The 26073-nt window shown below is 39.5% G+C and overlaps 1 protein-coding gene across 1 annotated transcript in view; it reads left to right on the forward strand.

The window, feature by feature from the left end:
- Window positions 1-26073, forward strand: part of LOC145992021 (glycine receptor subunit alpha-2-like) — a 163120-nt gene that overhangs the window by 128814 nt on the left and 8233 nt on the right. The window contains exons 6-8 of the mRNA XM_083128035.1: window positions 3563-3712; window positions 11832-12030; window positions 24456-24738. Coding sequence (XP_082984161.1) covers window positions 3563-3712; window positions 11832-12030; window positions 24456-24738 — 632 coding nt within the window. The remainder of the gene's footprint in view (window positions 1-3562; window positions 3713-11831; window positions 12031-24455; window positions 24739-26073) is intronic.

Below are 26073 nucleotides of genomic sequence, written 5' to 3' on the forward strand. Positions count from 1 at the left end.
TTTTCTTATATCCACTGCAAAAATAGTGTTAACAAAGTTACATTTATTATCTAATATGCTTCACTAAATATCTTTCACAGATAGGGTTGGAAAGAATAAACTAGGCTGCACATAAAAAAACACCAGTGATAAGTAGTAATTACTTTTTCAATGCATGTAGAAAGAAAGAAAGCGACAATTGGATTCGGTGCACCGACCACGCGTCACCCAATGAAAATACATTTGACAGACGGACTCCAAATGGCTGTTGCTCCATGTACGTAGTTTAATCTTAGTAATTGCTTTCTGCAACATATAAGCTGGAGTGAGTTGACTTATATTCAAAGCAATGTTTAAGACACGCTCGTACAGAGTGAAGTACAGGGTTAGCCTAAAAGAAATAGACAGTTTCAAAGTTTTACAGAAAGAAGAGTTTTAACAATAGGGCTGAAATAGGGCTCGTACTTATGTGGTTTGAAGAGTACGTCCTGACGTTTACATTGGTAAGTTGCAAGTGTTCTATGTGTGACCCTTTTGTAACACGACAGATAGCAATGCGATAGTCCACTTCTCCTCTTCCAGGACTTCCTTTTTTCACAGACAACCAGTGTCCTCAAATTTATTGCTCCAATCGTAGATTGACACCCTTGTGAGTGGTTATTTACCGTACCGTGTTCTAAAACGACGCTGCACGATAGTAACATAATTTGTTTTTGCAAATTCAATCACGTAGAAAGCCTTCTCCACCTGGCTAGCGGCCATACTGCTAGACTTACGTCAAGGGTGCTCACGTGACTCTGACGTCACGAAGACAAACGAAAAGCGGAGGTCGTAAACTTGAAGACTCTCTCTATACAACAGTACTACCGTATTGTCGCGTCTATTAGCCCTTTTTTGACCTTAGATTTCAGGAAAATAAAATTTTCGTGTATAAGCCGCACGATTGACTCTTTTTTTTTTTTTTTTGCGTAGGTACCCAATTTCAAGTAAGTATTTTAAAAGTATTTTAACCTTTATTTTAGCGTAATGATCTACATATTAATACTGTATCATTCAGTTTGAGTCCTCAAAGTCCTTATTCACTGTCGTTGCTGCTACTCGTTGAAATATTTTCTGCACAAGAGGTATTGTCATCTTCATCACTAGCATCATCATCCCACAACATTTCATCCTGGGTACCATCTAGGGCATTGGATATGCCGCACTTCAGAAAACCTTTCACAATTGTCTCCGACTTTACATTTTCCCATGCTGCCAGAATCCATTCACGCACTTGCTTGACAGTCGGACGTTTGATCTTTCCTCTTGCTGTAAGCTCGTGGTTTCCTGCACTAATCCAGTCATTATACAGACGCCGGAACGCAGCTTTAAACGAGCAAATTACACAAACGTCTAGGGGCTGCAGTACAGACGTTAGACCCCCAGGAATCACAGCTACGTCCGTTTTCAACTGTTGAAATTTTGTCTGTATTCTGTCTCTTAGGTGACCACGAAAGCTGTCCCACACCAGCAAACACTTTTGCTTCAGCAATGCACCAGACCTTCTATTTCACAATTTGTCCATCCAGTCCAATACCAGTTCTTCTTCCATCCATCCTTTGTCCTGGGCACGTATGATAATACCCGGCGGAAATGCCTCCTTTGGCACATTCTTACTCTTCATCACAACATACGGTGGCAGTTTCCTTTCATCCGCGAGAACACCCGACATTTCAGTGCATCGTTGTTTCTCTCCACCCGGGGTCTTGATCGATACGGTGTGCGAGCCTCTCGGTGCAACTGTGCTGGACATAGGCATGTCCCAGTAAATAGGTGTTTCATCCTCGTTGCCGATCTGAGAGGAGCTATAATCATTGGAATTTCGCATTAGAATCACGTATTTGTGAAATTTAACAATTTTCTGATCAAAGTCTGCAGGGAAATGTTGCGCAATTGTTGTCCTACGGCGAAGCGATAAACTTTTCCTACGCATAAAACGTGAACACCATCCCGCACTAGCTCGGAAAGCTTGACGACTGATGTCTAACTTTGAAGCTACTTCACGAGCTTGAAAACGTATCATGTCTACGGTTACAGCATAGCCAGCACTTCTCTCATTTACAAAGACCAAAACTTCTTCTTCTACCTGTGGAAATTTGGCTCCTTTTCCACGAAATGTATTTCTCTTGCCACTTATTACAGCAAGTTGTTCCTTCTGATTTCTCCATCGACGAATGTTAGACTCGTCCACATCGTAATATCGCGCTGCAGATCTGTTGCCATTTCATTCAGCATATCGTATCACTTGAAGTTTAAAATGAGCATCGTAGCTGATTCTTCTGCCAGACATCCTCCCTTTGATAGTACCAACCTTGACCTCAGGCCCACAACCTTCTTTAACAACTTCACTTTACTGAATGGTTTCCAGATCAATACGACAGTAAGGATAATTCGTGTTCAAATATAAGATATTATCATATTGTTGTAAAAAAAAGTTTAAAGATAAGATATCATATTGTTGCAAAGCCTGCTACAGATGCATTGTTGTTGGATTTGCTGTTGATGAATGAATGAATCCGTTATGTGATACGGATAACAAATCAACGTACGTATTTTAGTATCCTAGCAGTAGCTGCACTTTCTTTCATTCGCGTGTATAAGCCGCAAATGTTTTCTCAATCTTGTGTATAAGCCGCACATGCTTTTCTTATCATTCGCGTGTATAAGCCGCACCCCATTTTTTTGGTCCACTTTTCGGGGGAAAAAAGTGCGGCTTATAGACGCGAGAATACGGTAAACGCTTTCTGGTGTAACAAACAAATTTCAATGTATAAAGAGTTTAAACTGTATATTTCTTTTAGGCTAACCCTGTATAATATTTAAGATAAAATTAGCTTGAAGCAATGCTCGCGTAGTTACAATACATTTATGACAATAGTTTTCTGCTGTACTTAAATTTAATGTAATTATTCACACTGAAATGAAGAAAAGATGGCATTATAATATTTATATACATAAATAAGATGCTAAATCTTGTAATTCACCATCATTATTATTATAACAGAAATATGAGCATACTTGTGTAAACGGTCCCTGAGGACATTTGATGCCTTCAGGCCTTTAAATATTGAGTCAAGTTCTGGAGGCCCTCAACAACTGAAGATTTTTAAAGGGGTCCATGTTAAATTAAAGGTTAAAGACCGCTGCTCACAAAAAGTAAAAGTTCATTTTAAGTCCACCCATGCCCAGATAGGCTAATCAGGATTGATCTACAGTTAAAAGTGGGATCAGAACCGCTTTGCAATGTTCCTCCACCGTGGATCGAAACAGGAACCCCTTGATTATTTGATTACATGGTGACGTTATATCTACAGCATCAGGGATACCCTCCGCTGTTCCGAAGCACACATTTATATTTTGTAAAATGATGATGCACTTACTTGGTGGCACCCACCTCTTTTACTGTTTCTATATCGTTAATGTAGTAGGATACTGCACAGATAAATGCCTGGAAAATGTATTGACACTCATGTACAGTTCCTGTGCAGCGTTTCACAGTGGATGCTAATGACACTAATGCCCCCCTTTCCTTTTTTTGTTCCAGACAAGTACACCCTCCGAGAGATGACGTTCAGGTGGAGGGACGACCCTCCCCTCTCCTTCCCCAGCGACTTCGACGACGGCTACAGGCTGCCGAAGTACGTCGTCAACTTCATCGCCGATCCTGAGATGCAAATCATTTACTACGGCGAAGGTAACAAATGAAACCCACGACGGGATTATTTTTTAAGACATCGGAGTTCTCTATTGGCCGGAGTGCGAAATTCTGGGAAAGGAATGGTGGAATTTTTCGGCACCATGATCCTGTTCTTAAAAAAAATCACCCTCTTGAAATCCGAGAACGGGAGTAATGGCATCCGCAGAAATTTTTGTAGTAAATTCAGGTTGTTGTTATATAAATACAGTAAGTAATAGTAATCATATAATCAATATTATAATTATTATTATTTATTAATACTAGTGAACCCTTATTACATCCGTTTTCGCATTTGATACGTTTTTCACTATATTTGCAGTTTTATTGCATTTTAAGCACGGTTTAAGTCCTCTTAACTGCATATTACTCATTGATGGTCGACTGTTCCACTTTTGTTGCGTTTCTATCTTCCAAAATTGTTCATCTTCTCCTTCGGCTCAAGTTCAAAGAGACAGGAAGCGGGAAAGAAACTTTATTCTATGTAATTTTCAAGTCAAATTTAGAAACTCAGGAGTACTTGCTGTTTTTTAATAACCAGCCCTTGTATACAGAAATTGTCCAGAGTACTTATACTCCAAAGAACATTCCAGCTCAAAACAAAAAGACGCAAAGAGCAACACTTTTCCTAAGATCTGAAGATAAATCTCCAAAAGAGATACAAGAAATCGTTACCAAGTATATCGATCCAGCTAAAGAAAAGATACGGATTGGAAATGTAAGATCGAATAGGAATACTCTAATACTAGATGTGGCAACCGAGGAAGAAGCTACAAAACTGAAAACACATAATCAACTGGTGTCAAGAGGCATCATATCAGAACCTATTAAGAAAAGAAATCCTCGGGTCATCATTTATGATGTGCCAAGGTCCTACCAGGATGAAGAAGTAATCGAAAACATTTATACTCTCAACTTTGAAACATCAACTTCGCTGCAGGAATTCAAACAAAATGTCAAGTTTGCTTTTAGGACTGGTAGGAGGGATGGCGCTGCTAGCCATATTGTGCTTGAGACAACTCCGACTTTTAGAAACATGTTTAAGAACAAACAGCAGATCTATCTTCCATTCTCGATACACAATACCAAGGATTTTATTTCAATCCCGCGGTGCTATAACTGCCATGACCTTGGTCATGTTAATAAGCACTGCGAGAGGGAACCAGCATGTGAAAGATGTGGAGAAAGCCACAGAACCCAAGAATGTAAGGAACATAAGAACTTCAAGAGATGTATCCCTTGCAAGTATAGAAGGCGTAACTGTAATCAAGAGGTCTGTCCAACGTTTCATGATTTGTGGGAAAGGACAATCAGTAAAATTAACTATGGCTAGCAATCAAAATGTATCTTATAGGAACAACAGTGAAGCCATAAAAATTTTACAGTTAAATGCTGGCAGGTCTCAGATGGCTACCGAAGAACTTAGACATATTAGTGAACAGACAAATACCGATCTTATACTCATTCAAGAACCTTATCAGGTCAAAGGTGCAATAGTTGGATTCCCAACGACAGCTAAAATCTTAATTCATGGAAATGAACCGCAAGCAGCGATAATTGTACTTAATAATAATTACAGAGTGCATTGGAATAAAAACCTGTCGTCAACACATTGCCAAGTGGCTGAAATAGACACTGGGAGTTCGGTTTGGATTTTCCTCAGTATATACTGTCAATACAAAGATCCAATTATCCCGTTCCTTAACGTCATGGAACAAATAATTGATTGCTACTCAACAAAACAGATACTCATAGCAATTGACAGTAATGCCAAATCAAAATTATGGCACAGTAAGACAACTGATGATAAGGGTCGACTAATGGAGGACAGTATCGCATTAAAAGACTTAATAATATTAAACAGAGAATCAAACATACCTACGTTTAAGAATAGACAGGGTGCAGAATCTAATATTGATATCAGCATAACAAATCGAAAAGGAGCAGTAAATAATATAGACTGGAAGATTTTTGATAATGAGACTGTAAGCGATCATAATCTCATTAGAATAACAATACAAAATAAAGGTTGTAAAAAGCGGAACACACAATACCATAGAGTAAATTGGATGAAGACAGACTGGGCAAATATAAGAAGACACATAAGTTCAGAATTGCCCCGGAAGGAATTAACGAACTTGGAAGAAGGAATCAAAGAACTCTATAAAGTAATGGATTCCATCTTAAAAATGGAAGTAGCAAAAATTAAGATTGGAAACCGCAAAAACACTAACATGTGGCCTGATTACTTGTTAAAAAGAAGACAAACAACCAGAAAACTAAGGAAATCATATCAACAGGCGAAGACATTCCGAGATAAGCAGTTTTTCCTAGAGAAATATAGGGACTCCAAGTGGAGGTATAATAACTTGCTAAAACAACATAAGCAGAAATCCTGGGCGAACTTTGTTAAAAGAGAATTGGCTCGAGATCCGTGGAGTTTTCCTTATAGGATGGTGACTGGCAAGTTAAAGCAATCAATAATACTCACAACAATTAAGAAACAAAATGGTGAGTATACTAAAGATTGGGAGGAAACGGTGAGTTACCTTATGGAACATCTTCTTCCATTGGATTATCCCCAAGATGATAATGATATACAAGCTGAAATAAGAAGCAGAAGAAGAAATCAAATATATACATCAAAGACTCTTTTGTTACCCTTTACGTTTGAGGAGGTGGCTTCTGTTATAGATAAATTAAAGCCGAAGAAAGCGTCTGGGCCGGATGCAGTCCCGAATGAATTAGTTAAGATTTCTAAGAATGAGATATCGTATCATCTTCAACAGATCTACAACCTATGTTTAATAAAGGGTGTCTTTCCAGCATGCTGGAAAGAAGCCAATCTAACCCTAATACTGAAGAATAAAAATAAAGATCGAACTGACGTCAAATCTTATAGACCAATATGCCTGCTGGACACTTTTGGGAAGATCCTAGAAAAACTACTGCTTAAAAGGATAGAGGAAAGAGAGCTCCTCAGAGGCACACCACAAAGGCAATATGGATTTAGCAGAGGACTGTCAACGGAGGATGCTATTAACCATGTTAAGAGAACAGTCCATGAATCCACGTACAAGTACGTACTTGGAATAGCTGCTGATATAAAAGGAGCTTTTGACAACGTATGGTGGCCCTTTACACTCGCTACATTGAGGGAACTTGATCTCCCAACAGCTCTTTATAACGTGATCAGTGATTATCTAAATAACAGAGGGGTCAACTACGTTTGGCAGGATCAGAGTGTCCATCGTGAAGTCAATAAAGGATGTCCCCAGGGCTCCGTATTAGGCCCCAAGTTATGGAACATCACCATAGAACCGCTGCTAGAAGAACTGAATGAGAATCCCTTATCCATTGGAGCAATTGCTTACGCAGATGATCTGATGATCATGGTAGGTGCCAACAGTAGAAGAGAACTGGAACTAAAGGCTATGAATCTTTTAACACAGTTAGATGCTTGGTGTTGCAAGGCAAAACTTACCATTGCAACTCATAAAACTCTCTCAGTATTACTAAAGGGGAAGCTTATGAGATCTCCTAGTGTAAAACTTAATGGTAGACCAATTCGGAATGTTAAGTCCCTTAAATACCTAGGAGTATATATTGACTCCGGTTTAAGATTTAGGTCGCACGTTGACTACGTTATAGAAAAAGCAAAGACGGAGTTACATCGAACGTTGAGCATGGGGAATACAGTCTTCAAGGTTCCTTTTGATATCGCATTGATTTATTATAAAGCGATTTTTCTCTCAATTATAACATACGCTGCCAGCACCTGGGCTAATATAGCTTTTGAAGAACGGGTGAAGTCCAAACTTAGATCAGCGCAGCGCAACGTCCTTCTTCGGATCTTGGGAGGTTTTAAAACCACTCCAACTCTCTCACTTATTGCGATTGCTGGGGTCCTTCCCCTGGACATTGAGGTTCAGCAGGCGGCTACCAAGTATTGGATTACCAAAGGAACGGGACAGAACTTCCTTGCGAAACATCATATTAATATTATGAGGAAGCAAGAGGTTAAAGCCTTCTTCGCAAATAGGTGGGAGCACGAATGGAGACAAGATGCTTCAATACGTACTAGGAATTTCATAACGACCATTGGTAAGAGGAACAAGTGGGTATACTTTAAACCATCCAAAGGTCTCACACACTTTATAACAGGGCATGGGCCCTTTAAAATGTATCTCAGGAGATTCAACCTGAGAAATAGCGACACCTGTGATAACTGTGGCGAACTGGACACACCCGAACATAAGGTGCTAAAGTGTAAGGAACACGCCTCAAGATATGTGAGTGAACTTAGACGTAACCTAGGCCAGTTCAATAAGGAGACAATTTTTGACAGCCAAATTAAGTTTAATATTCTAAATAAACTATCTGCTGAAATTTCATATATGGAAGAACTTAATTATAGTGTCAGATCCTCGTCGCAACAAAATGAAGTTTCGTCTGTTCCTACATATGTGAGAACAATCCATACTAGATCAATGACAAGGAGATCAGTCAGGACAGAATCCCCTGAACAGTGTTAGACTAGATTTTATGAAGGTCCCTCTTGCATAAACAGACGGAAATTTTATATTACGTCAAGTAGATCAAAGTGAAATCGGTGGGTGCCGGACTATTTGGCCCCGAGACAATAACGGAACTGAGTGATCTTAAGTGATAAGTCTGAATTGGAAGAACTGTATGCAAAGTGCTCTTAGATTGAGGCTCGTGTGAGTGTGGAATTGCCAACTTGGCTCTAGACCCTTTTGAAGATTTAACCGGATAAAACTTCGAGGGATTCAAGTGCTGTATTAGAACGGAAGAAGTTTGAATGAATGTCATGGACAAAGACAACTTAAGAACTTAGAACTCCCTTGTTGGGAACTATTCTTCCCTTGGAATTCCCTCAGGGAAGCCGAAGGTGAAAGGATAAGGAATTTTATCATATCATCTATTCAAGAAGTCCGACTTCCAAACATCTTCCACTGCCTTGAAGAGTAGGGAGTAGATTGAAAATGAAGAAGAAATTATGGAACCCTCAAGAGTTAAGGTTACACCAAGAAGCCAGATTGAATCCACAGCCGAATGATCCATCCAGAGCTCCAGTGCCAATGGTGCCTTAGGGCTCCCTGTGTGCCACCCAGGTTAGAAGGAAGTTACCAGAAGCCAAGAAGCCACCAGAAGCCAGGATGACTACAAGACTGGAACTTCCCATACTTCGGGAAAGTCCTTCCTTGGGTAATTCCCTTGTTTTCGGGAAGCTTTAGGTCCAAGGACCTGTAATGCATATATTATCTATTTATCTGTACACTGTTATTTCCTTGTATATATTTATATCTTGTATTTTACATAATCTATCATATTATTATATTATAATATTTTCTCTATTAAAGTGTATCTAATATATATTAGATTACACAGTCAAATAAATTTAGAAGACCTAACACTTAGTCTAAGGACTAATTTAGTAAATACTTATTACATTTTGAACATCTTAACTTACTGCTTATTTTCTTTTTATTCATATATTCTCTTTCTGAGTCATAACTAATTAGTACATACACCTTGGTTTATAACATAGGCATCAAGGTATAGAACCCACTCTCCTTTCCCTGTCCTCACCTATTTACCAAGCTGTAAATCTCTTTACCTGCATAATGAATAACCTCTTTCTGATTTCCATAATCCATAATTGGGACGAAACCGCTCTCAGAAAAAGAAAAAAAAAAACCTAAGCTCGATATGCAAACAACGAAGGAAAAGAAAAAAAAACTGAGAGAGAAGGTGAGGTTGTGAGAGAGGCGAGAGGAGGTTGGAGGACCTCGTCCCTCAACGTCCCAAATCCTGTTTTTTATAGTTAACCTTATTAGTTTGAACCACCAAACATCCTGCTATGTCGAATATTTCAAGTTTTTTTTTGCACATTGTAAGCCCATAGTGTAATATTACTCATGAATGACGTATTGAGACTCAATAGACAGGTGACTCAGGAAGGTTATGCCATTGGCTGGGCTTCTGCGCTGGGCGAGCGAGAAGTTTAGCGTGGCAGATCCTTACCGACTGAGATACACTTTGGACGGACTGGACACAGGCTGGACAGGCTGAGTATACTGCATTACCGTGTATCACCCTTTTGGGGCCTGCATGGCCGGGTGTAATTTACCTAAAGTTAAGGGAGTTATTTTGAGTTCTTAAAAGAGCAAGAAAAGGAATTTGTTTTTGTTTTAATTTTTTTTAGGTGGATTGCTCCTGGTCATGTTGGCTGTGGAGGTTTTAGGCGAGGCTGCGATTGGCTCAGACTCGTGTATCCGTTACTGACTGACTGGTGACAATCAAATGGGACAAACTGTACTAGTTTAACGGGGATATAATCCATAAAAATTTCTGTTGAGTTAACTAAATTTGGAAAGTATAAGTAATAATATTATTTGTAATAAAGAATATGTGTTAAAGAATATTAAGTTTAAATTGAATAATTTAAGTACCTAATATATGATCATTACGTTCCACTACGCCGATAAGACAATCCTCGTCTCACTTCTTTAGTATTAAAGGGGAAACAAGAGACGTAGAGGATTATAACATGCACCATGACGCTATTGTCATTTATGAAAGATTCAAGCTTACATTTTAAAAATTAAGTAACTTTACAGGTCATTTTTTAACATTTGTGAATCATTTTTAATAACATTACTATATAACCTTATTATTAAGGTAATTTTACATGTATTTATTTTAGATTTTTTAGGTCATTAACTTTACGTACCTATATAGTTCTATTCTGAAAACTCATTCCACCACAATTAATATAGAGACTTCGGTTTAGAAGCAACCAATACTGGGAACAATCACAGTGGGAAGTGACCAACCAATGAGAACTTATTCAGAGCAGCAAACAATTTGTACCAAATGTCTACGGTCTACTGCAACTCTTCTTCTCACCACCCAACCAAAATTTTTAATTGAAAATATATCCAATTGTATTTACATTACGTTCAAAAGTAGTTATTTTAGAATACAGTACCTACACAAAATAAAGCACTAGCGATATTCAGACCTGAGCCAGAAGAGGATTCGACACTCCCCATGCTTGTTGTATGCAGGTATTAATATTATTTATAAGTCTTCCTTCATATTCACGTGAAACAGGAATACATAGCTCCTCTGCAACATAATTAATTGCGGCCATTTATTACGACAAAACTGTAACTTTTACGAAAAGTTAAACTACATATTTGACTTATTTATCTCTGTTCTATTCTACAAGTAACAACGCGTTTCTTTGTAATATATTAAGTACAATTATTAACTTCCAAAAATATTCCTTCTTGAGATGGGTAAAAGATATAACAAAATATGAGAATGATATCTATTATTTTGTATTTTTATTTTTGAGACAGACGTAAGGGAATCGGCCAAGGCCGGATTAAGGTGGGTGCTATTGATGCTGCAGCATTAGGCCCATTCCTGAAATAGGCCCACATCAAAACAGACGAGAATTTTCCGAAAGCTGAACAGTTTTCTTTTGCTATATTAACCTGAAAATAAATCTTAGAATGAAATTTGGAGACCCAATTTCGGACGCCTAGACACAGCGTTACTTATTATACAGTTACTATTACTCTTTGCGTTGTGACGTAACTATAACGTCGTTGTGTTCATTGTTCACCGAAGATTTCAAGCATCAGGCCCAATTTCGTCTTAATCCAGCCCTGGAATCGGTAAGGATGGAAAAGATTGGATTGATCTTGCCCAGGATAGGGACAGATGGAAGGCTTCTGTTGCTGCAGCCATAAACCTTCGGGTTAAAAAAGGCAGTTAGCAGTGCATTAATGGTTTGGAATCTGTAAAAATTAGCACCCTTGTGCTAGTGTTTCGAGTAAAGGTTAATCCAAGGATATGATACGAGTAATAATAAGAGGAATATTTAGCTTATAGTTGTTATTACTGACATAATATTATTATTATGTAATTAATTTTATCCACGATTTCGCCCTGTGCATTCAAAATGAAACGCCCTGTACATAATTTTCATCTGGAGGTATCTCTTGTCTAATGCTTTTAGCATTGCTAATTCTATTGCCACTAACATTCGGAGAATTATTGGAATTGTCTCTGATTGTTTCAGGGAACCACTCGACGGCGCGGCTGATGATCGACCTGAGCCGAGAGATCCGCAGCCATCTCCTGGAGACGTACCTCCCGAGCTCGCTGTTCGTCATCATGTCGTGGGGAGGCTTCGTGGTCATCCCCGAGGTGGTCCCCGGCCGAATGGTCCTCCTCGTTACCACGCTGCTCAGCTTGGTCACCATGTTCGACACTGTCAGGTAAGACATGCCTCCTGCGATTCGTTACTTACCTTAGAAAGTTATCCTAAGATGAGATTTTCAACAAACGGTTAGGTGACTTCACGTAAAGATACTATATTTTTAATAGTAGTAGTATTATAATATTAACGGTTTCATGTAATCTATTAGTCTTACATGGTAGCTTTGACCTTGACATTATTTAAAAATCTACTAACGTGCAAAAATCTACAATCTTTGAGTAAGTTTGATAGAACGTGTAATCCAGCCGTATCTCATATGAACGCGTGGACTGCACAGCGAGTAACAGTAGAGGAAAATAACCAAACCTGGACCCCATTCCCTAAGCCGGACCCCCTTCCTGTTTCCGTAAGTGGGTGCTGCCAAGTGGTGGCAATGGGCGAAACACGTCAAGAATAACGAAAAGATTGTGTAGGGAAGGTATCAGCAGTAACGTGCAAGTATCACGTGCTGTAGTCCGCCATGACTTGTTTTTGTGTGAACGAAAGTTTGTACATCGGTGCACAACAGTGGGAATTTTGCTAATTGAGAGAGAGGTAAGTAGCAATCTTGTTACAATTTAGACACTAGTAAGTATTGTACTTTGAAATTATGGTAATGGTTTGTTTGAAGATACGTGCGGTTTTATTGTATAAACAATAAGACTCCACGAGTAAAATGCCCTAAGTAGGACCCCTCAATGAATGCATAACATTGATTGATTGATTGATTGATTTAGTTTATTTTACTTCGCGTTTTGTGCCTCTTGGCTAATTTGCGAAGATGGGGATGAGTGATGAAATGATGAAATTGATGAATGGACATTCACAAACAACCAAGCCCGACCGGGATTCGAACCCGGGACCCTAGGCGTCGCAGCGCGATGTGCTAACCACTCGGCCACAGGGTCGGGCTGCATAACATTACAATTGTAATTGAAGCAAAGGGTCGTTACTCGTTAGTAAAGTCTTTTTACATATTGTTTCAGATGTTCAAGGTAAAAGGCAATGCAGGTGGGAGAAGGTGGGATGTCCAACAAATAGAAAGGGCAATTGATGCAGTTAGGATATTGGTAGTCTATATTAAATATACTACTTTTTTACATCTACTGTATATTCTTTATGCAAGCTCAATAAATGTAATTCACTTACTACATATCATATATTTAAATTTTTTTTGCGTCTTTTACAATTTTTGGAACTTGTTAAAGGAGGGATCCGACTTTGGCCACTTTTTCTCCGTTCTTACTTTTCGTCCCTTTTTACACAAACGCTTACTGGCAAAGCATCATGCGCTTTAAAGTGGATTAAGTTACTCAAAACTTTAGCACACATATCAAAGAACCTATTTTATTAAATTCTAATAGAAATAATATGCCATAATGACACCAGGGATGAAATTCAAAACGGGGTCCTACTTTGGTCACTTTCATCTACTGTAGCGTTTTAAAAGAACAGAAAGGAAGAAACGACGTGGGTCGCATACGTTAATAGGAAAATCTCTCGTCATCTAATTCGTGAGCTCGCTTCAGAAGGAAGCATTTCTTTAGCATTTGTGTTAGCATAAATGCTATGTGAATGCTTCCAAAAAATGTATAGCAGATAGTACTTTACACGGAAGCATTTCATGTAACATTTCTGTTAGCTACACAATGTATAATATATGCAGCACGAAAGGCACGTCGAGTTACACCTTCTATGGTGAGTCGCAGGGCAGGCGGAAGGAGGGGGGTGGGGGTGCGAACAGTGCCACTGCCCAGAGCGGCAAATTTTTAGGGCGGCAAAATTGGAAGAGAAGATAAAATAAGTCTATTGAAAACTTGGAAGTCATAATATTACTGATAAAATTTGTTCGAAATAGGCTCAATTTTACTCCACATAAATGTAGTGAGCAAATGTCTACAAGACATTAATCTCGATGTGATAGATGGTGTTAGTTTCTAAGTTACTTAGTTGATGCGAATGAATTGGCATCAAATTTTGTTACAGACGATCCAAAGATAGGCAATACTGTACAGGTCCGAAATCGAAAGAGGAAGAAACAGTTTCAGTATGACGAAACTGTTGAAGATCCACCAACACGGTACAAAGTTGATTTTTATTACAATGTCCTAGGCGTGATTATTTTAGCTCGAAGAGATTTGACCAGCTTGAACATCATAGTGAATTTTTCGATTTCTTGTATGGTATTAGTAAGCTTAAAGACATGCCATCTGAACATCGGCGTCGGGAGGGGGTCGAACTGGTCCATCGATTACCCCTAGAAATTGGCATAGTTTATTTCAATTTGGAAAAAAGATTTGTCAGATCTGTAGCTCGTTATTTTTTATTGTTAATTAAAGAAATAACGACCAGTTAATATTCAAACAGAATAACCAAAGTAAAAACTGAGTCAGATCGAAAACAATGAGTGTAAAATGCATTAACAAGATTATGTTTTCATATTTTACCATTTAAATCAAAATAATAAATGGTTATGCAGTTTTCAAAATTCCAAAAAAGGAGTTCTATCAGTTCTATGGGGGTGAGGTCAAATAACAAAACTTTATTACTAAAATTTTATCAATTTTTTATTTTTTCCTTGGACAAGTTATGCAAAAATTAACAACAAAATAAAATAGCTATGCATTTCAGTACACTACCTGTATGAAGTGAAAAAATATAATGAAAAGAGTTATGCTGGATATTCACTAATTCGGTGGATCGATTACAAGTCTCTCCCCAAGGATATAATAATAAATTTGGAATAAAGTGGATTCATTTTCATTGGTTTGTAATAGCTATTATATCATAATAATCAATACAATAACAATAATAATTATTATTGTTATGATTTCTACCATTCAAGTTTAATCAATGGCCTGACAGCCCCTATAAAAAATTCTGGTGACGCCCATGCATCTGATCTTTTGTCTCAAAAGTGCCTGTTTATTTACGCATGGCTCTAAATATATATTTACCCTACTGATTTAAAAGATGATCTGAAAGTACTTTACGCTATAATAAAACACAATAGTGCACCAAAGGAGACCTTAAAACTGATAAAGGGTCATGATTTTGAGCCTAATGTGAGCCTTCGAACGTCGTTAATTTTGCCGGTAACCGTGGCAAGTGGCGAAGAAAGTTTTTCGGTCAACCAAGTCTGAAACGCGATTGAATGGCCTAGCGATGTTATCCATAGAGCACCAGTTGACTGAGACATTAGTTTCCTTCAATTAATTAACGTATATTTAACAACTATAATTATTTATCACTATATTTCAGTGTAGGAGTCTAAGTACACATTGGAAGAGGATATTTTGTTTCGCTTTGGTTACACTTAAAACCTACGTTTTTATAGTTTTTATTATTTTTAGGACTGTATTAACAATCAAAATCGAATCATATCATAAGCTTTCAACGGTAAAAATAAAAGGTCAAATCTTCAAAGCATTTCTTTTCCAATACTTGTTAAATTTAAGATACGTTTAATGGCATAAAATGTAATTTAGTGTCACATTTTTTAAAGTTTTGCTGTGGTCGAGACATCTGTTTGTTCAATTGTGTAACAGTATTTATTTTATAGTTTGAATTTTAACTTAGGAATATTTCAATTTCCCGTTGCTGCGAAATGACGAGGGGAGGGAAGGGGGTTATTGAAATGGAGCGGCATCTGCCGCGATCGCCCAGGGCGGCGAAATGACTAGCGCCGGCCCTAGGTGAGTGCACGGTGTTTACAATTTAAACAGCTAAAATTTTCTCTCATACGTGTACAGTAAACGTCGTATTGATCTGTACCTACCTAATTCCATTTTATACGAAACGCTATTCCACTCGGTTGAATAGTTATCGGCTTTTAAAAATGTGAAGTGATACATTGTTTACATCTCTCGCGGCCGCCCTTACATCTGCACTCGTGACCCAAAGGTCGCTTGTGATTGGTTATTCTACGAAAAATGCTACGGAAATAGGACGGATCCTATCCTTGAGAAATGCCATGAAATATGCCGGAATTTGAACTGACATAACATTTTTCACTTTACACGCTAGCATGTTGGCCATGGCATAAATGTTAAGAAAAATGCTAAGGAAAATGCTTTCGTTTAAAGCGGAACTTACAGTGAAAGTGATGCGCCTTTTCTAGCAGTATTTCACCTCGTAACGCATATGGTTCGTTCGCTGTTGCTCTGCTGCTTACAGGACTTGATTTACAATATGCAGGCGGGAGGCTCGCACCGCACGGAACGCTTTGCTGACCTTCACAATGATTGATTTGGTTTATTTTACTTCGCATTGCAGCCACTTTTGACTATTCGCGAAGGTGAGGATGAGTGATGATATGATGAAATTGATGCAGGAACACTCACAAAGAACACCCATGCTCAGGCCGAGATTTGAACCCGGTACCGCTGGCGTCGTAGCGCGCTGTGCTAACCACTCCGCCACAGAGATCGGCACTGTCCTCCACAAGTGCAAGCGCGTTGCTCAAACCTAACGGTCACGCAAAAATTCCCCAACAGAAAAGCCTCTGACTGATCCACCTCTATGCATTTCTTCTTGCCGGTTTCCGTGCAATAACCTCCACAGACTATTTTATGAAAAGAAATATTTTTTGCTATGGTGTAAACGCACTTTATATATCGATAAAGTAACATTCTTCTGCAGACGTTCGCCAAGAATGACTCACCATTTTGCGATAAACTCAAGACACATTTCTCTTTCTTTTCCCGAAGGCAGTCGCATGTCTTAAGGCGGAACAAGGGATAAAGTTGCAAGGAGTATCGATTGGGAATAAACTGTGCGCTTAGAGTGGTCGGGAGTACATTATCTGCATCCAACACGTGGGGTGGTTATTGCCGAAAGTGTTTCAGCCTCACGAACAACGCAGGCACGGCATACGTGTCGATGCACTCTTTGGAAAAACGAAACGCGTGCACGACAACTTTCACTCGTCGAGTAGGTAATCTACATACGAGTTTGTGCAAATACTTAAGGCATGACAACGTTCACAAATCACTCATAAAATGTTACACGTGGTTCTGTTAAACAAAATAAGTAGAGCAAACCAGAACTAAGTAGTGCAAATATTTAAGAAAAACCTAATCTTTACGAGTTAAATTTTGCTTTATTAACATAAGTTTGGGCACTTCCCAACAAACTAACTTCCTAGAAGAAATTAGAGCTTCTCTTGTTTTGATTCTGAAGTGCTTCGTGTGTTTGATTTGAAGGAAAGCTTAACTATAATAGGAAAGTGTAATCCGATCCCCCCTCTCGATTGGAACCCCAGAACCTCTTACAATTTGTCTCGTCAGACACCATTTATGAAATTTACAATTTCATGTACCCTTTTGAAAATCAGTTTCAATCGTTCTCTTACAAGGAAGGCAAAATCAGTAAAAAGTACTTGATGTTAAATTTGTTCAATCTCCCTTTATTAATCAAGAACAAAATTCGCAAATCACATTATACACGGCTGTCGCAGAGAAGGTGAGACTAATTCCTGTATAGGAAAACAGCGACCTCCATTGGCTAGCAAATGTACTAGGGTGAAAATTTGGTTCATTAGCTGCCGATTGAGACCAAAATGAGCGTAATAGGTTAAAAAGTCGTGACTGCGTAGCAGTTAAAAGACATGCATGTTCATGAACCCCTCCAAGAATCATTAAAATGAAACAAAATAAATTACAAACCACAATTTTTTTATTCAGAATCAGCCATATCGAGTAGACGTACATCTTTTTTCAAAATAGGCACCATTGACAGCTAAGCAAGCGTCCATACGCTCCTGCCACTTTGTTAATGTCTTTGAAAATTCGTCGTCAGGTAGCGAACTGAAGAAAACAACTTGCGCTGCGGTGATCACTTCTTTGTTCGTCATGAAATGACGACCACGTAAAGGGGCCTTTAAAAGTGGAAATAGCCAAAAGTCGCAGGGTACATGGTCCGGGCTGTATGCTGGATGCGGGAAAATTTCTATTTTTCTCTTCGTCGCGTAATCCTGAAAAGCCCGCGCGGTATGCGAGCGTGCGTTATCGTGATGCAATATCGAGGAGTTCTTCCAATGCGGCCTCTTTTTTGCTACGTGCTGGCGCAGAGTCTCAATGACTCCTTGGTAATACTGTGGCTCTACTCAGTCTGTCTTGATCGGCATATGCCTGTTGAAACATTGCATATGTTTCCGCAGCACTTTTCCCTAAACGCCAACAAAATTTTATGGCATGTCGCTGTTCATCTTGAATACTCATCGCGAAAAGCAATGTTATACACAAAAACCTAGAGGGGTAAACGAAACACGTTCCACGTAAATCAACACAGCTACTCACTAACGTGGTTTCGCAACATGTGACAACTTGCTACGGAAACATAATGAGTCATCCTACACGATGCGACTAGTGCCGAAACCATAGGCAGTGTTGCCAAGCCAAGAAAAAATCTGTCTCACCTTCTCTGCGACAGCCTTTGTACAAACTAAAACTTGCAAAGTAAAAACTCAGTGGGTTCACCTTCACTTGGTTGAAAGATAGTTCAATTGTAATTTGAATTGCACATTATGATTCTCAACTAATCGATGTCAGTTGGGAAACTGTTGGCGATGTCCGCCTTGCCATCCATCTCCCAACCAACCATTTCCCAGCGGTGGGCTAACATCTCCCAACGGTACCGACAATCTCCCAGCGTTGAGTCGACAACGTGTGTTACATCAGAATAGTGATTATATTTATGTATGTATAAAAACTACAAATAGGGACATTTTCGAGACCGAGCATTGCCTTATAATTCAGTGGTTCCGGGTTCGATACCCGTTTAAGGCACATTGCATATTGGTTCGGATCCCACTTTTAAAAACTATAGGTCCAGTCTTCGTAATCTATCTGTGCAACGTGGACTTGAAAAAATCAAAGAAATTTAAATTCAAGACACAGACCGGAGAATCTCGTCTCCTTGGAGACTATAGTAAATTACTAAAGATGTGTGATGATTTCGCCAAAATATTTTACTATGCGACTTATTCGGGTGTCAAGGTGGTAATTGGAGTAACCGCCCCGGCATCCGATTGCACTATGAAATGGGCTCACGATCTGGACACCAATTTTCCAGTCCTGACTTGGGAAGCGGTTTCATGAATGTTCCTTCCTGAACTTAAACTAATCGTGATTCATTCTCATCCTCGAAATTAGAGAAAGAGACAGAGACTCGAGACGAAATCGAGATATTTCTTTCGATACCGAGACGAGAACGAGAGTTTAGATATCAAAATAAAGACCAAGATAGGATTCCTTTTTTTCGAGACGAGAATATTTATTTAATAAAAGATTCCAAATACAGCGTTAACCATTTTACATTCAAACGATTTTATAGAACATAAGGACAAACATAATATCATAGAAAAATCACATGTTGTTAAGAGACTTACATACTTTTACTTAACTTTCTTCTAAAACGGTCCAGATTTTCAAAATATCTATTTGGCTTCCTAGATTATTATATTCACTGGGCAGTCTATGGAACAGAGAGCGCTGGATGAGGCACAATCTCGGCTTCTGAGAAGCAAAAAGTTGAGTGCTTCTTGTTGAGCGGGCAGGCACACGAAAGTGAATTTCTTGAAGAAGGCAGTCACTTCTGATGTTGCCATTCACTATTTTATGTAGAAATATATGGTCAGACAGTCTATGTCTCTCTCGAGGAGTTTGTATATTTAACATTTGCAGGAGGATGGACTTTTGCAAGTGTTTTGTGGACGGAACTCGGTGTCGAACAATGGCCAGGAAGAAATTTAGGACGGAATTTAGTCTATCTGAATTTGAGGGGCATGCCATAGATCAGATCGGAGAACAGTATTCAATTTTAGGTGACACAAAAGATTTGTAAAACGTGCTGAGGGCAGTCAAGTTGTTTATTTCCGTGAAACCTCTATTAAAACGTGATTTTAAATGCATGGTAAAGTTCACCTCTCACCTACGAAGAGAATGCCAATTAAATGCGTAACATTGCTAAAAACTCAGAGAATGCCTGAATATGAACTTTACCTTTAAGAAAAGTATCTGATCAAATCCCAACCATACCCAGTTCCCTACATTCAAAGATTTCGCTCTCATAATGTCGACAACTCGGATGACAATGTAGAACAATATGTAAGAATTCATTAATACTATATTCTACATTTTCAAATTAATGCACCCTAAAAACATATAGGTACCAGCTGCTGAATTTCGAGAGGCAATGCTTTCCAAAGACGGGAAGTGGAAAAGGCGAAAGATTTTGAATATAAATTTGAGTTAAGAGGGAGAATGGCCTGTTGGGATATCTCTTGCGATGTAGTGTTTAGGCTGTACACCCAACGGCGAAAGAAACAGTTGGCGAATTGTCCACCACCATTTTCATTCGCTCTGAATTACACAATGTGATGACAATGAATTGAAATAAAGACGTCAATAAGAAGAGAATAATGCCTGCTTCGAACCAACATAGTTTAATTTCTTAAAAGAAATCAGGATGTAGAATAAAAAAGTAGTGAAAATAGCGGTGGACAATCTTTGCCGTTGACTATACGACTCAGAAAGGGATGGGAATCTCCTTGAGAGAGAACCAAGTTCTATTGATGTAACTGTCTTATACAATCACACCAAGAAGAGCGAGACCCGGCCATCTCGCGAACTAAAATGGACAGTCCTTTGTTTACTCTTCTCGTCGTTCCCTTCGCTTATGCCCGATTGCCACCGATTTGCCACATTTATAACTTGCCTCCCTCGCTTCGTTGTCAAAAAATACAAAAACGTTAAATATAACGTCACTGCTTTCCTTACGTACGGTTAATCCATTCATGATAACGTATGATACCTTACGGTATGGGAATCGAATCCTGGTAGGCGTAGCTCAAAACTAACTCGCTTACTTCCATAACCCGATGACTCGACTCTGGCTTGGGGAATGCCTTGATTTACACATTCTTTGTATTTCCTGTGTACAACCTAACGGCGGATCTGCTCGAGACTTTGAGTTACTTTATCATAATACAAACACTTTGCACTGAATAAAGGTGATGACTGATGATGAATTGAAGAACTCCGCATTTTGGCAACGCGGGGGCATTATCACATAGCAAGCAGCTGAATGCATCACCTACGCTCACTCTGCTCCCTTACGTTTGAAAATTCGATGACAGCGCCAGAAAAAAGTTCTGTTAGTGGTATAGGAGCAGATTAAAGTAAGGTTGTGTAAGTTTTGCCGATCTATTACTTTGTACAGTCACGGACACTTCAACGTTGTAATAATTCTAATAACCTTCAGTGGAATCGTTTTAACCAAGAAGTATCCGTGACTGTACCAATTAGGTTTTCGTGAAGAGAAAAGTTATAAGGTAGGTGTGCGCAATTTCGCCACGTTAAGCTTTGAACGACCGTTGCAAATTCCTGATAGGTATGGTGATAACGTCTGTACTGGAAATTGATACTTTATAGGTTAAAGTATGTGTGGAAAAAAAATCACGTTCATACACGATTAATCAGGTACTTCAAAAGACAAAAGAAAAAAAACCTTGCAATTGGCGAAATTGCATACACCCTGTACACAATTTTGCCACCCACTCTAAACAGAGGGGACAGGACAAACCGCGCTACAAAACAAACATATTTTCACCCCATGAATATAATGAAAGAAAGTATACATAGTAATGACAAATACAATATATAATGATTACGAAATATGTATTAAATGATGAGTGTGATTATTATTCGGACAGGAATATGAACATTATCTAAGTTTAAGAAACACGTGTCACACAACATTGAACCTTTGTTGATGTTACCGAGAGCATTCAGGACAGAAAACAATTCTTTATCCGCTTTCGTCAAACCAACACACTCTTCATGAACATAACGGCCACAACTTTCACAAAGTATCATGTCTTTGACAACATCCTGTGCACACAGAAAACAAAACCAACTTGGACGAGTAGGTGTACTCCCAACCCCACCCTGTGTGGACCTTGGCCTTCTTGATGTTCCCGATGATTTTTCTGGAAATAAGGATCTGGTACTAACAGTAGCCCGACTGTTGATGGCTTTGCGCGTTTTCGTCGGAGGGTTTTTTCTCCTTGGGGTAAACAGAATGTTCTGAAAGGCGCGTGTCCTATTCATCGGATTGCTCTGTGCAGCTGAATCGTGATGAGAATCAGACGTCTCATTCGTATCAACATGCTGCGTCGCAGTACTTGTAGGTGTCTGGTGTACGACATTGCTTGGTCCAGGGACTGCGACGTCTGTGTGTTCCTCGGGTACAACAGGTATTGCTGTAGTTTCACTGGGCGCGAAACCTTCATCAGGGATTCTATTAGGATTCCATGGAAACAAACCACATGCTTCAAATCCGGACACAACATTTCTCGGAACTGTGGCCTTTTCCCAAGCAGGCGTGAAAATCGCACCAAAGCGGTGTTTTGGCAAATTTCTGTCTTCCGTTCGTGCCCAGTAGTTCATAAGTTCGTCATCCCAATATGACTCAAAGGATCGAAAGACAGATTTGTCCAACGGTTGAAGTTCGTGTGTAGTGTTGCTCGGTAGGCAGAAAAGGGTAACATCATGTCTGTCAGCAGCATCAAGAATTGTGTGATCCAAGTGGCACTTGGCTCCATCCAACACTAGTAAGCACTGTCCATTTGGTTTGAACCGAGAAAAATGATCCAGACATTGAACAAACACTTCAGTAGTCATTGCACCTTTTGGAGTTACCTGCACGACACTCCCTTTAGACAGATTATTGTCCCATTCTCTGTTCAGGCGTTGCCCTTTGAACACAATCATTGGCGGAATGACAGTTCCTACTGCATTTGCACAGCACACAATTGACACATTTTCCCCATGCTCTTTTCTTCTGTAGTGCACACGTCTGGACCCAGTCTTGGCCAAAACAACAGGTTTATGATGTAAACTTAAGCGACATCCCTTCTCATCAACATTAAATAACCGCTCGGGTTTCTGCAGATCAACGAGCACTTTGTGTATTTTCTGAAAATAATCGTGGACAATGAACCTATTTAACTTCTGGTCCCTTGCTTCATTTAAATGTTGAGCTTGTCTTTTAGCCACTTCAGGATGTCGTGCAAAAAATCCACGAAGCCATGTTCGACCTGTTGCACCTTGCATATTGTTGAAAGGGTGTGGCTGTTTGTTTTGTGTACAAAACGTGTAAACACACTTTTTCAACAGTCGCCCTGTGAGAGGAAATCCTACGTCCGCTAGCCGCACAATCCTCTGGACTAGGACATCTTCCTCTGCTACATTTAACACAGGTTTTCTACCAGCGCGTCTCCGTTGTGTTTTTCGTGCTTGTACATAGGCACCTAATGTTCGGCGTGGTATGTTGAACTGTTTACTTGTAGCGTTGACAGACACTTGCTGCTGGGTAACGCTGGTCACAGCTCTGCTTAAATCATTCGCTGACCACTTGCAGTACTTTCCTTGATTCCGTCTATCTGTCATCATCTGCAACGAAACCCAAGGAAAGGAGATATCACTGCCATTGCGCCATTACGTCATGCACATTAGCATAGTTTACAATTTCGCCACCCGTTGTTCTTCATGGCGAAATTGCAAGCACTTCCAATGACTACACAAATGGGGTGAAAATATGACTCTCAATGTATACGAGACAACGTTACACATATCATTGTAGTCAGAAAGCGTTCGTCTTCACAATGCAATACTTACTACATAGCTTCGAACCCTCCTTCCTGGACAAAAGGACCGCACTTTGTTGCTCTCGATCTTATAACAACGCTACGTCTCGCACACACAATGGCTGCCTGTCTTTCCAGTCTAGCTCCTCCCCATCGAAATGAGACAAAACACGATCAGCGTGCGCTACCTACCTATACACTAGCACCATCTACCGACTTAGGCCGACGTGTTGGGAAATACAGGTACCTGGCAGAATTGAAAACATGCGAAATTGCGCACACCCACCTTACATGTATCTGAAACGTATAACCAACCCCCAAATAGATATTTTGGCGCCCTATGCAGAATTGGGGTTTTGCGCCTTCCTTCCTCCCCTCTACCCCGAGCTACCAAGCACCGACATTTTATTATTTATTACACGATCCTCCTAATAAGACAAATTATTACATTACAATGTAATAGTATTATTATTATACATATGTATTACATATATATATTTATTATATAACGCAGTATGATATATTAAAATGGTTATATTGATATATAGTTGGTTCAATACTTTGTTAGATATTGATGTATCATGATAGAATCACTTGAAAATACAATGCTACATTTATTGGTTTACTTGTTCAAGTCCAATGATAAATTTCAAAAGTTCCCATACATTCACTTCACTTGTGGTAAAGACCAAAATAAGGTTCAATGCAAAGTTCTGGTTTTCCTGGACATTATGAACAACAAAAAGCATTGTCTTTTCTTTGTTGGTAAAGGAAATAACAATTGCCTTTTACAGGAACAACTCTCCGAACGCGCTGGAGCTGAAGTGCATCGAGGTGTGGCTCATCTCGTGCATTCTGTTCGTGTTCTTCGCGCTGCTCGAGTACTTCGTGGTGCTATTCGGCATCCGCTACGAGAAGCACTGGCAAAAGAAGAAGGAGGGCGACGACGGCTGCAACGGCAACCACGTCAACCACGTGGCCCCCAGAAGGACGGAAAACCTCAGGCTCTTCCACCCGAAGGTGTTTCCGCACCAAGATGGCGTCGACTTGAAGGACAGGAGGACGAACATGATGCACGTGAGTAATTGACGCAAGGAGACGCTTAGGCAAGACCGTATTTGAACGAACATCCTCTGAGAATGGTCTCGCAGTTCAGTCTTGAAGTCGTGCACTGGAAGTGAAAGTCTTTCGAATTGCACTTCGACTGCAGCGCCAAATACAATCCGTAGATAAAACTGTTTATAACTCTTTTTTTCTACCATAGCATTTTAAAATGTTCTTAGACATACATTTCCACACATTAGAAGAACTTCAACCAACAACTTGCCTACTTTCTACCTCCGTGATATCAAACAAATGAACAACGAGTGCAAGAGTCAAGTACTCAAGCCTACAACGATGCCTGCTTCGCGCTGTGCTCTCGAGTGCTCGCTTAATTGGCGCTTTCGAACTGCACTAGGTGACGTCACATCCGACAAGACCATACTTCAAGTCTGATCTTAGTACCTTTAGGACAGCCTCAATTGCCGTCAGCTTAGCTGCTGTAATGTGCGTCTACGCGCGAACAAGGACAATCTGTATGCATGGACGTCCGCATAGTTTTTTTTTTACAGGGAGGGGCAAGCAACGTATTTTTACCACCTTGCCTGAAGTTCGTTCGATTTAAATCCACTTCATGCACAGTAAAGATAATCGGGACTGGACATACTGTTTAAAGTGAGATCAACAACTATGTGCCTACACCGGGTATCGAAGCCGGGAACGCTTGATTACAAGGCGATGACATTATCACTACGCCATCGGAGAGGCTTTTATTACTTTTTGGGACAAACGAGGCGTATTTTCCACCATAATAGTTTTACATCCTAAAAAAAGAAACTCATTTGTGTTTGAAGTAATCATGTTCCTACAACGCCCTTACAATAATTAACATAAATTACTCTTATGTATTTCAAATAAGAACTTGAACAATTTTACGTTGACATTCATTTTCTGGGCTAGTGGTGTAACTCACTTGTTCCCCCCATTTCTATATCTAAATTTAGTGAGGACAATGTAGATGGAATCCACGACTTTTGCGACACCGTCGCATGCGACACTAGCATTTTTGCCGTCATATGCGACATATGGAAAATAGATTCCATGACAGTTGCGACACCGTCATATGCGACACAAAGTGTAAATAGCTTCCCTTCACACTTTATCTAGGCTTAGGACTGGTAGCATCATGGAAGCTTGTGTGTGTGTTTTTTAAAACCTTTATTAGTTTTCCTTCACACTGGCATCATGGAAGCTGGGTGTTTGAAAGCTGGATGTATTTATCCTTTGTCAATGACGGATTGTGAGGATCCCTTGTCAGTATAGGAGCAGACTGCAATCCCTTGTCAATGTAGAAATGTAGAATGCGTCGTT

The sequence above is a fragment of the Lepisma saccharinum genome, chromosome 9 (genome assembly GCF_977018435.1).
Source record: "Lepisma saccharinum chromosome 9, izLepSacc3.1, whole genome shotgun sequence".
NCBI classification, from domain to species: domain Eukaryota; kingdom Metazoa; phylum Arthropoda; class Insecta; order Zygentoma; family Lepismatidae; genus Lepisma; species Lepisma saccharinum.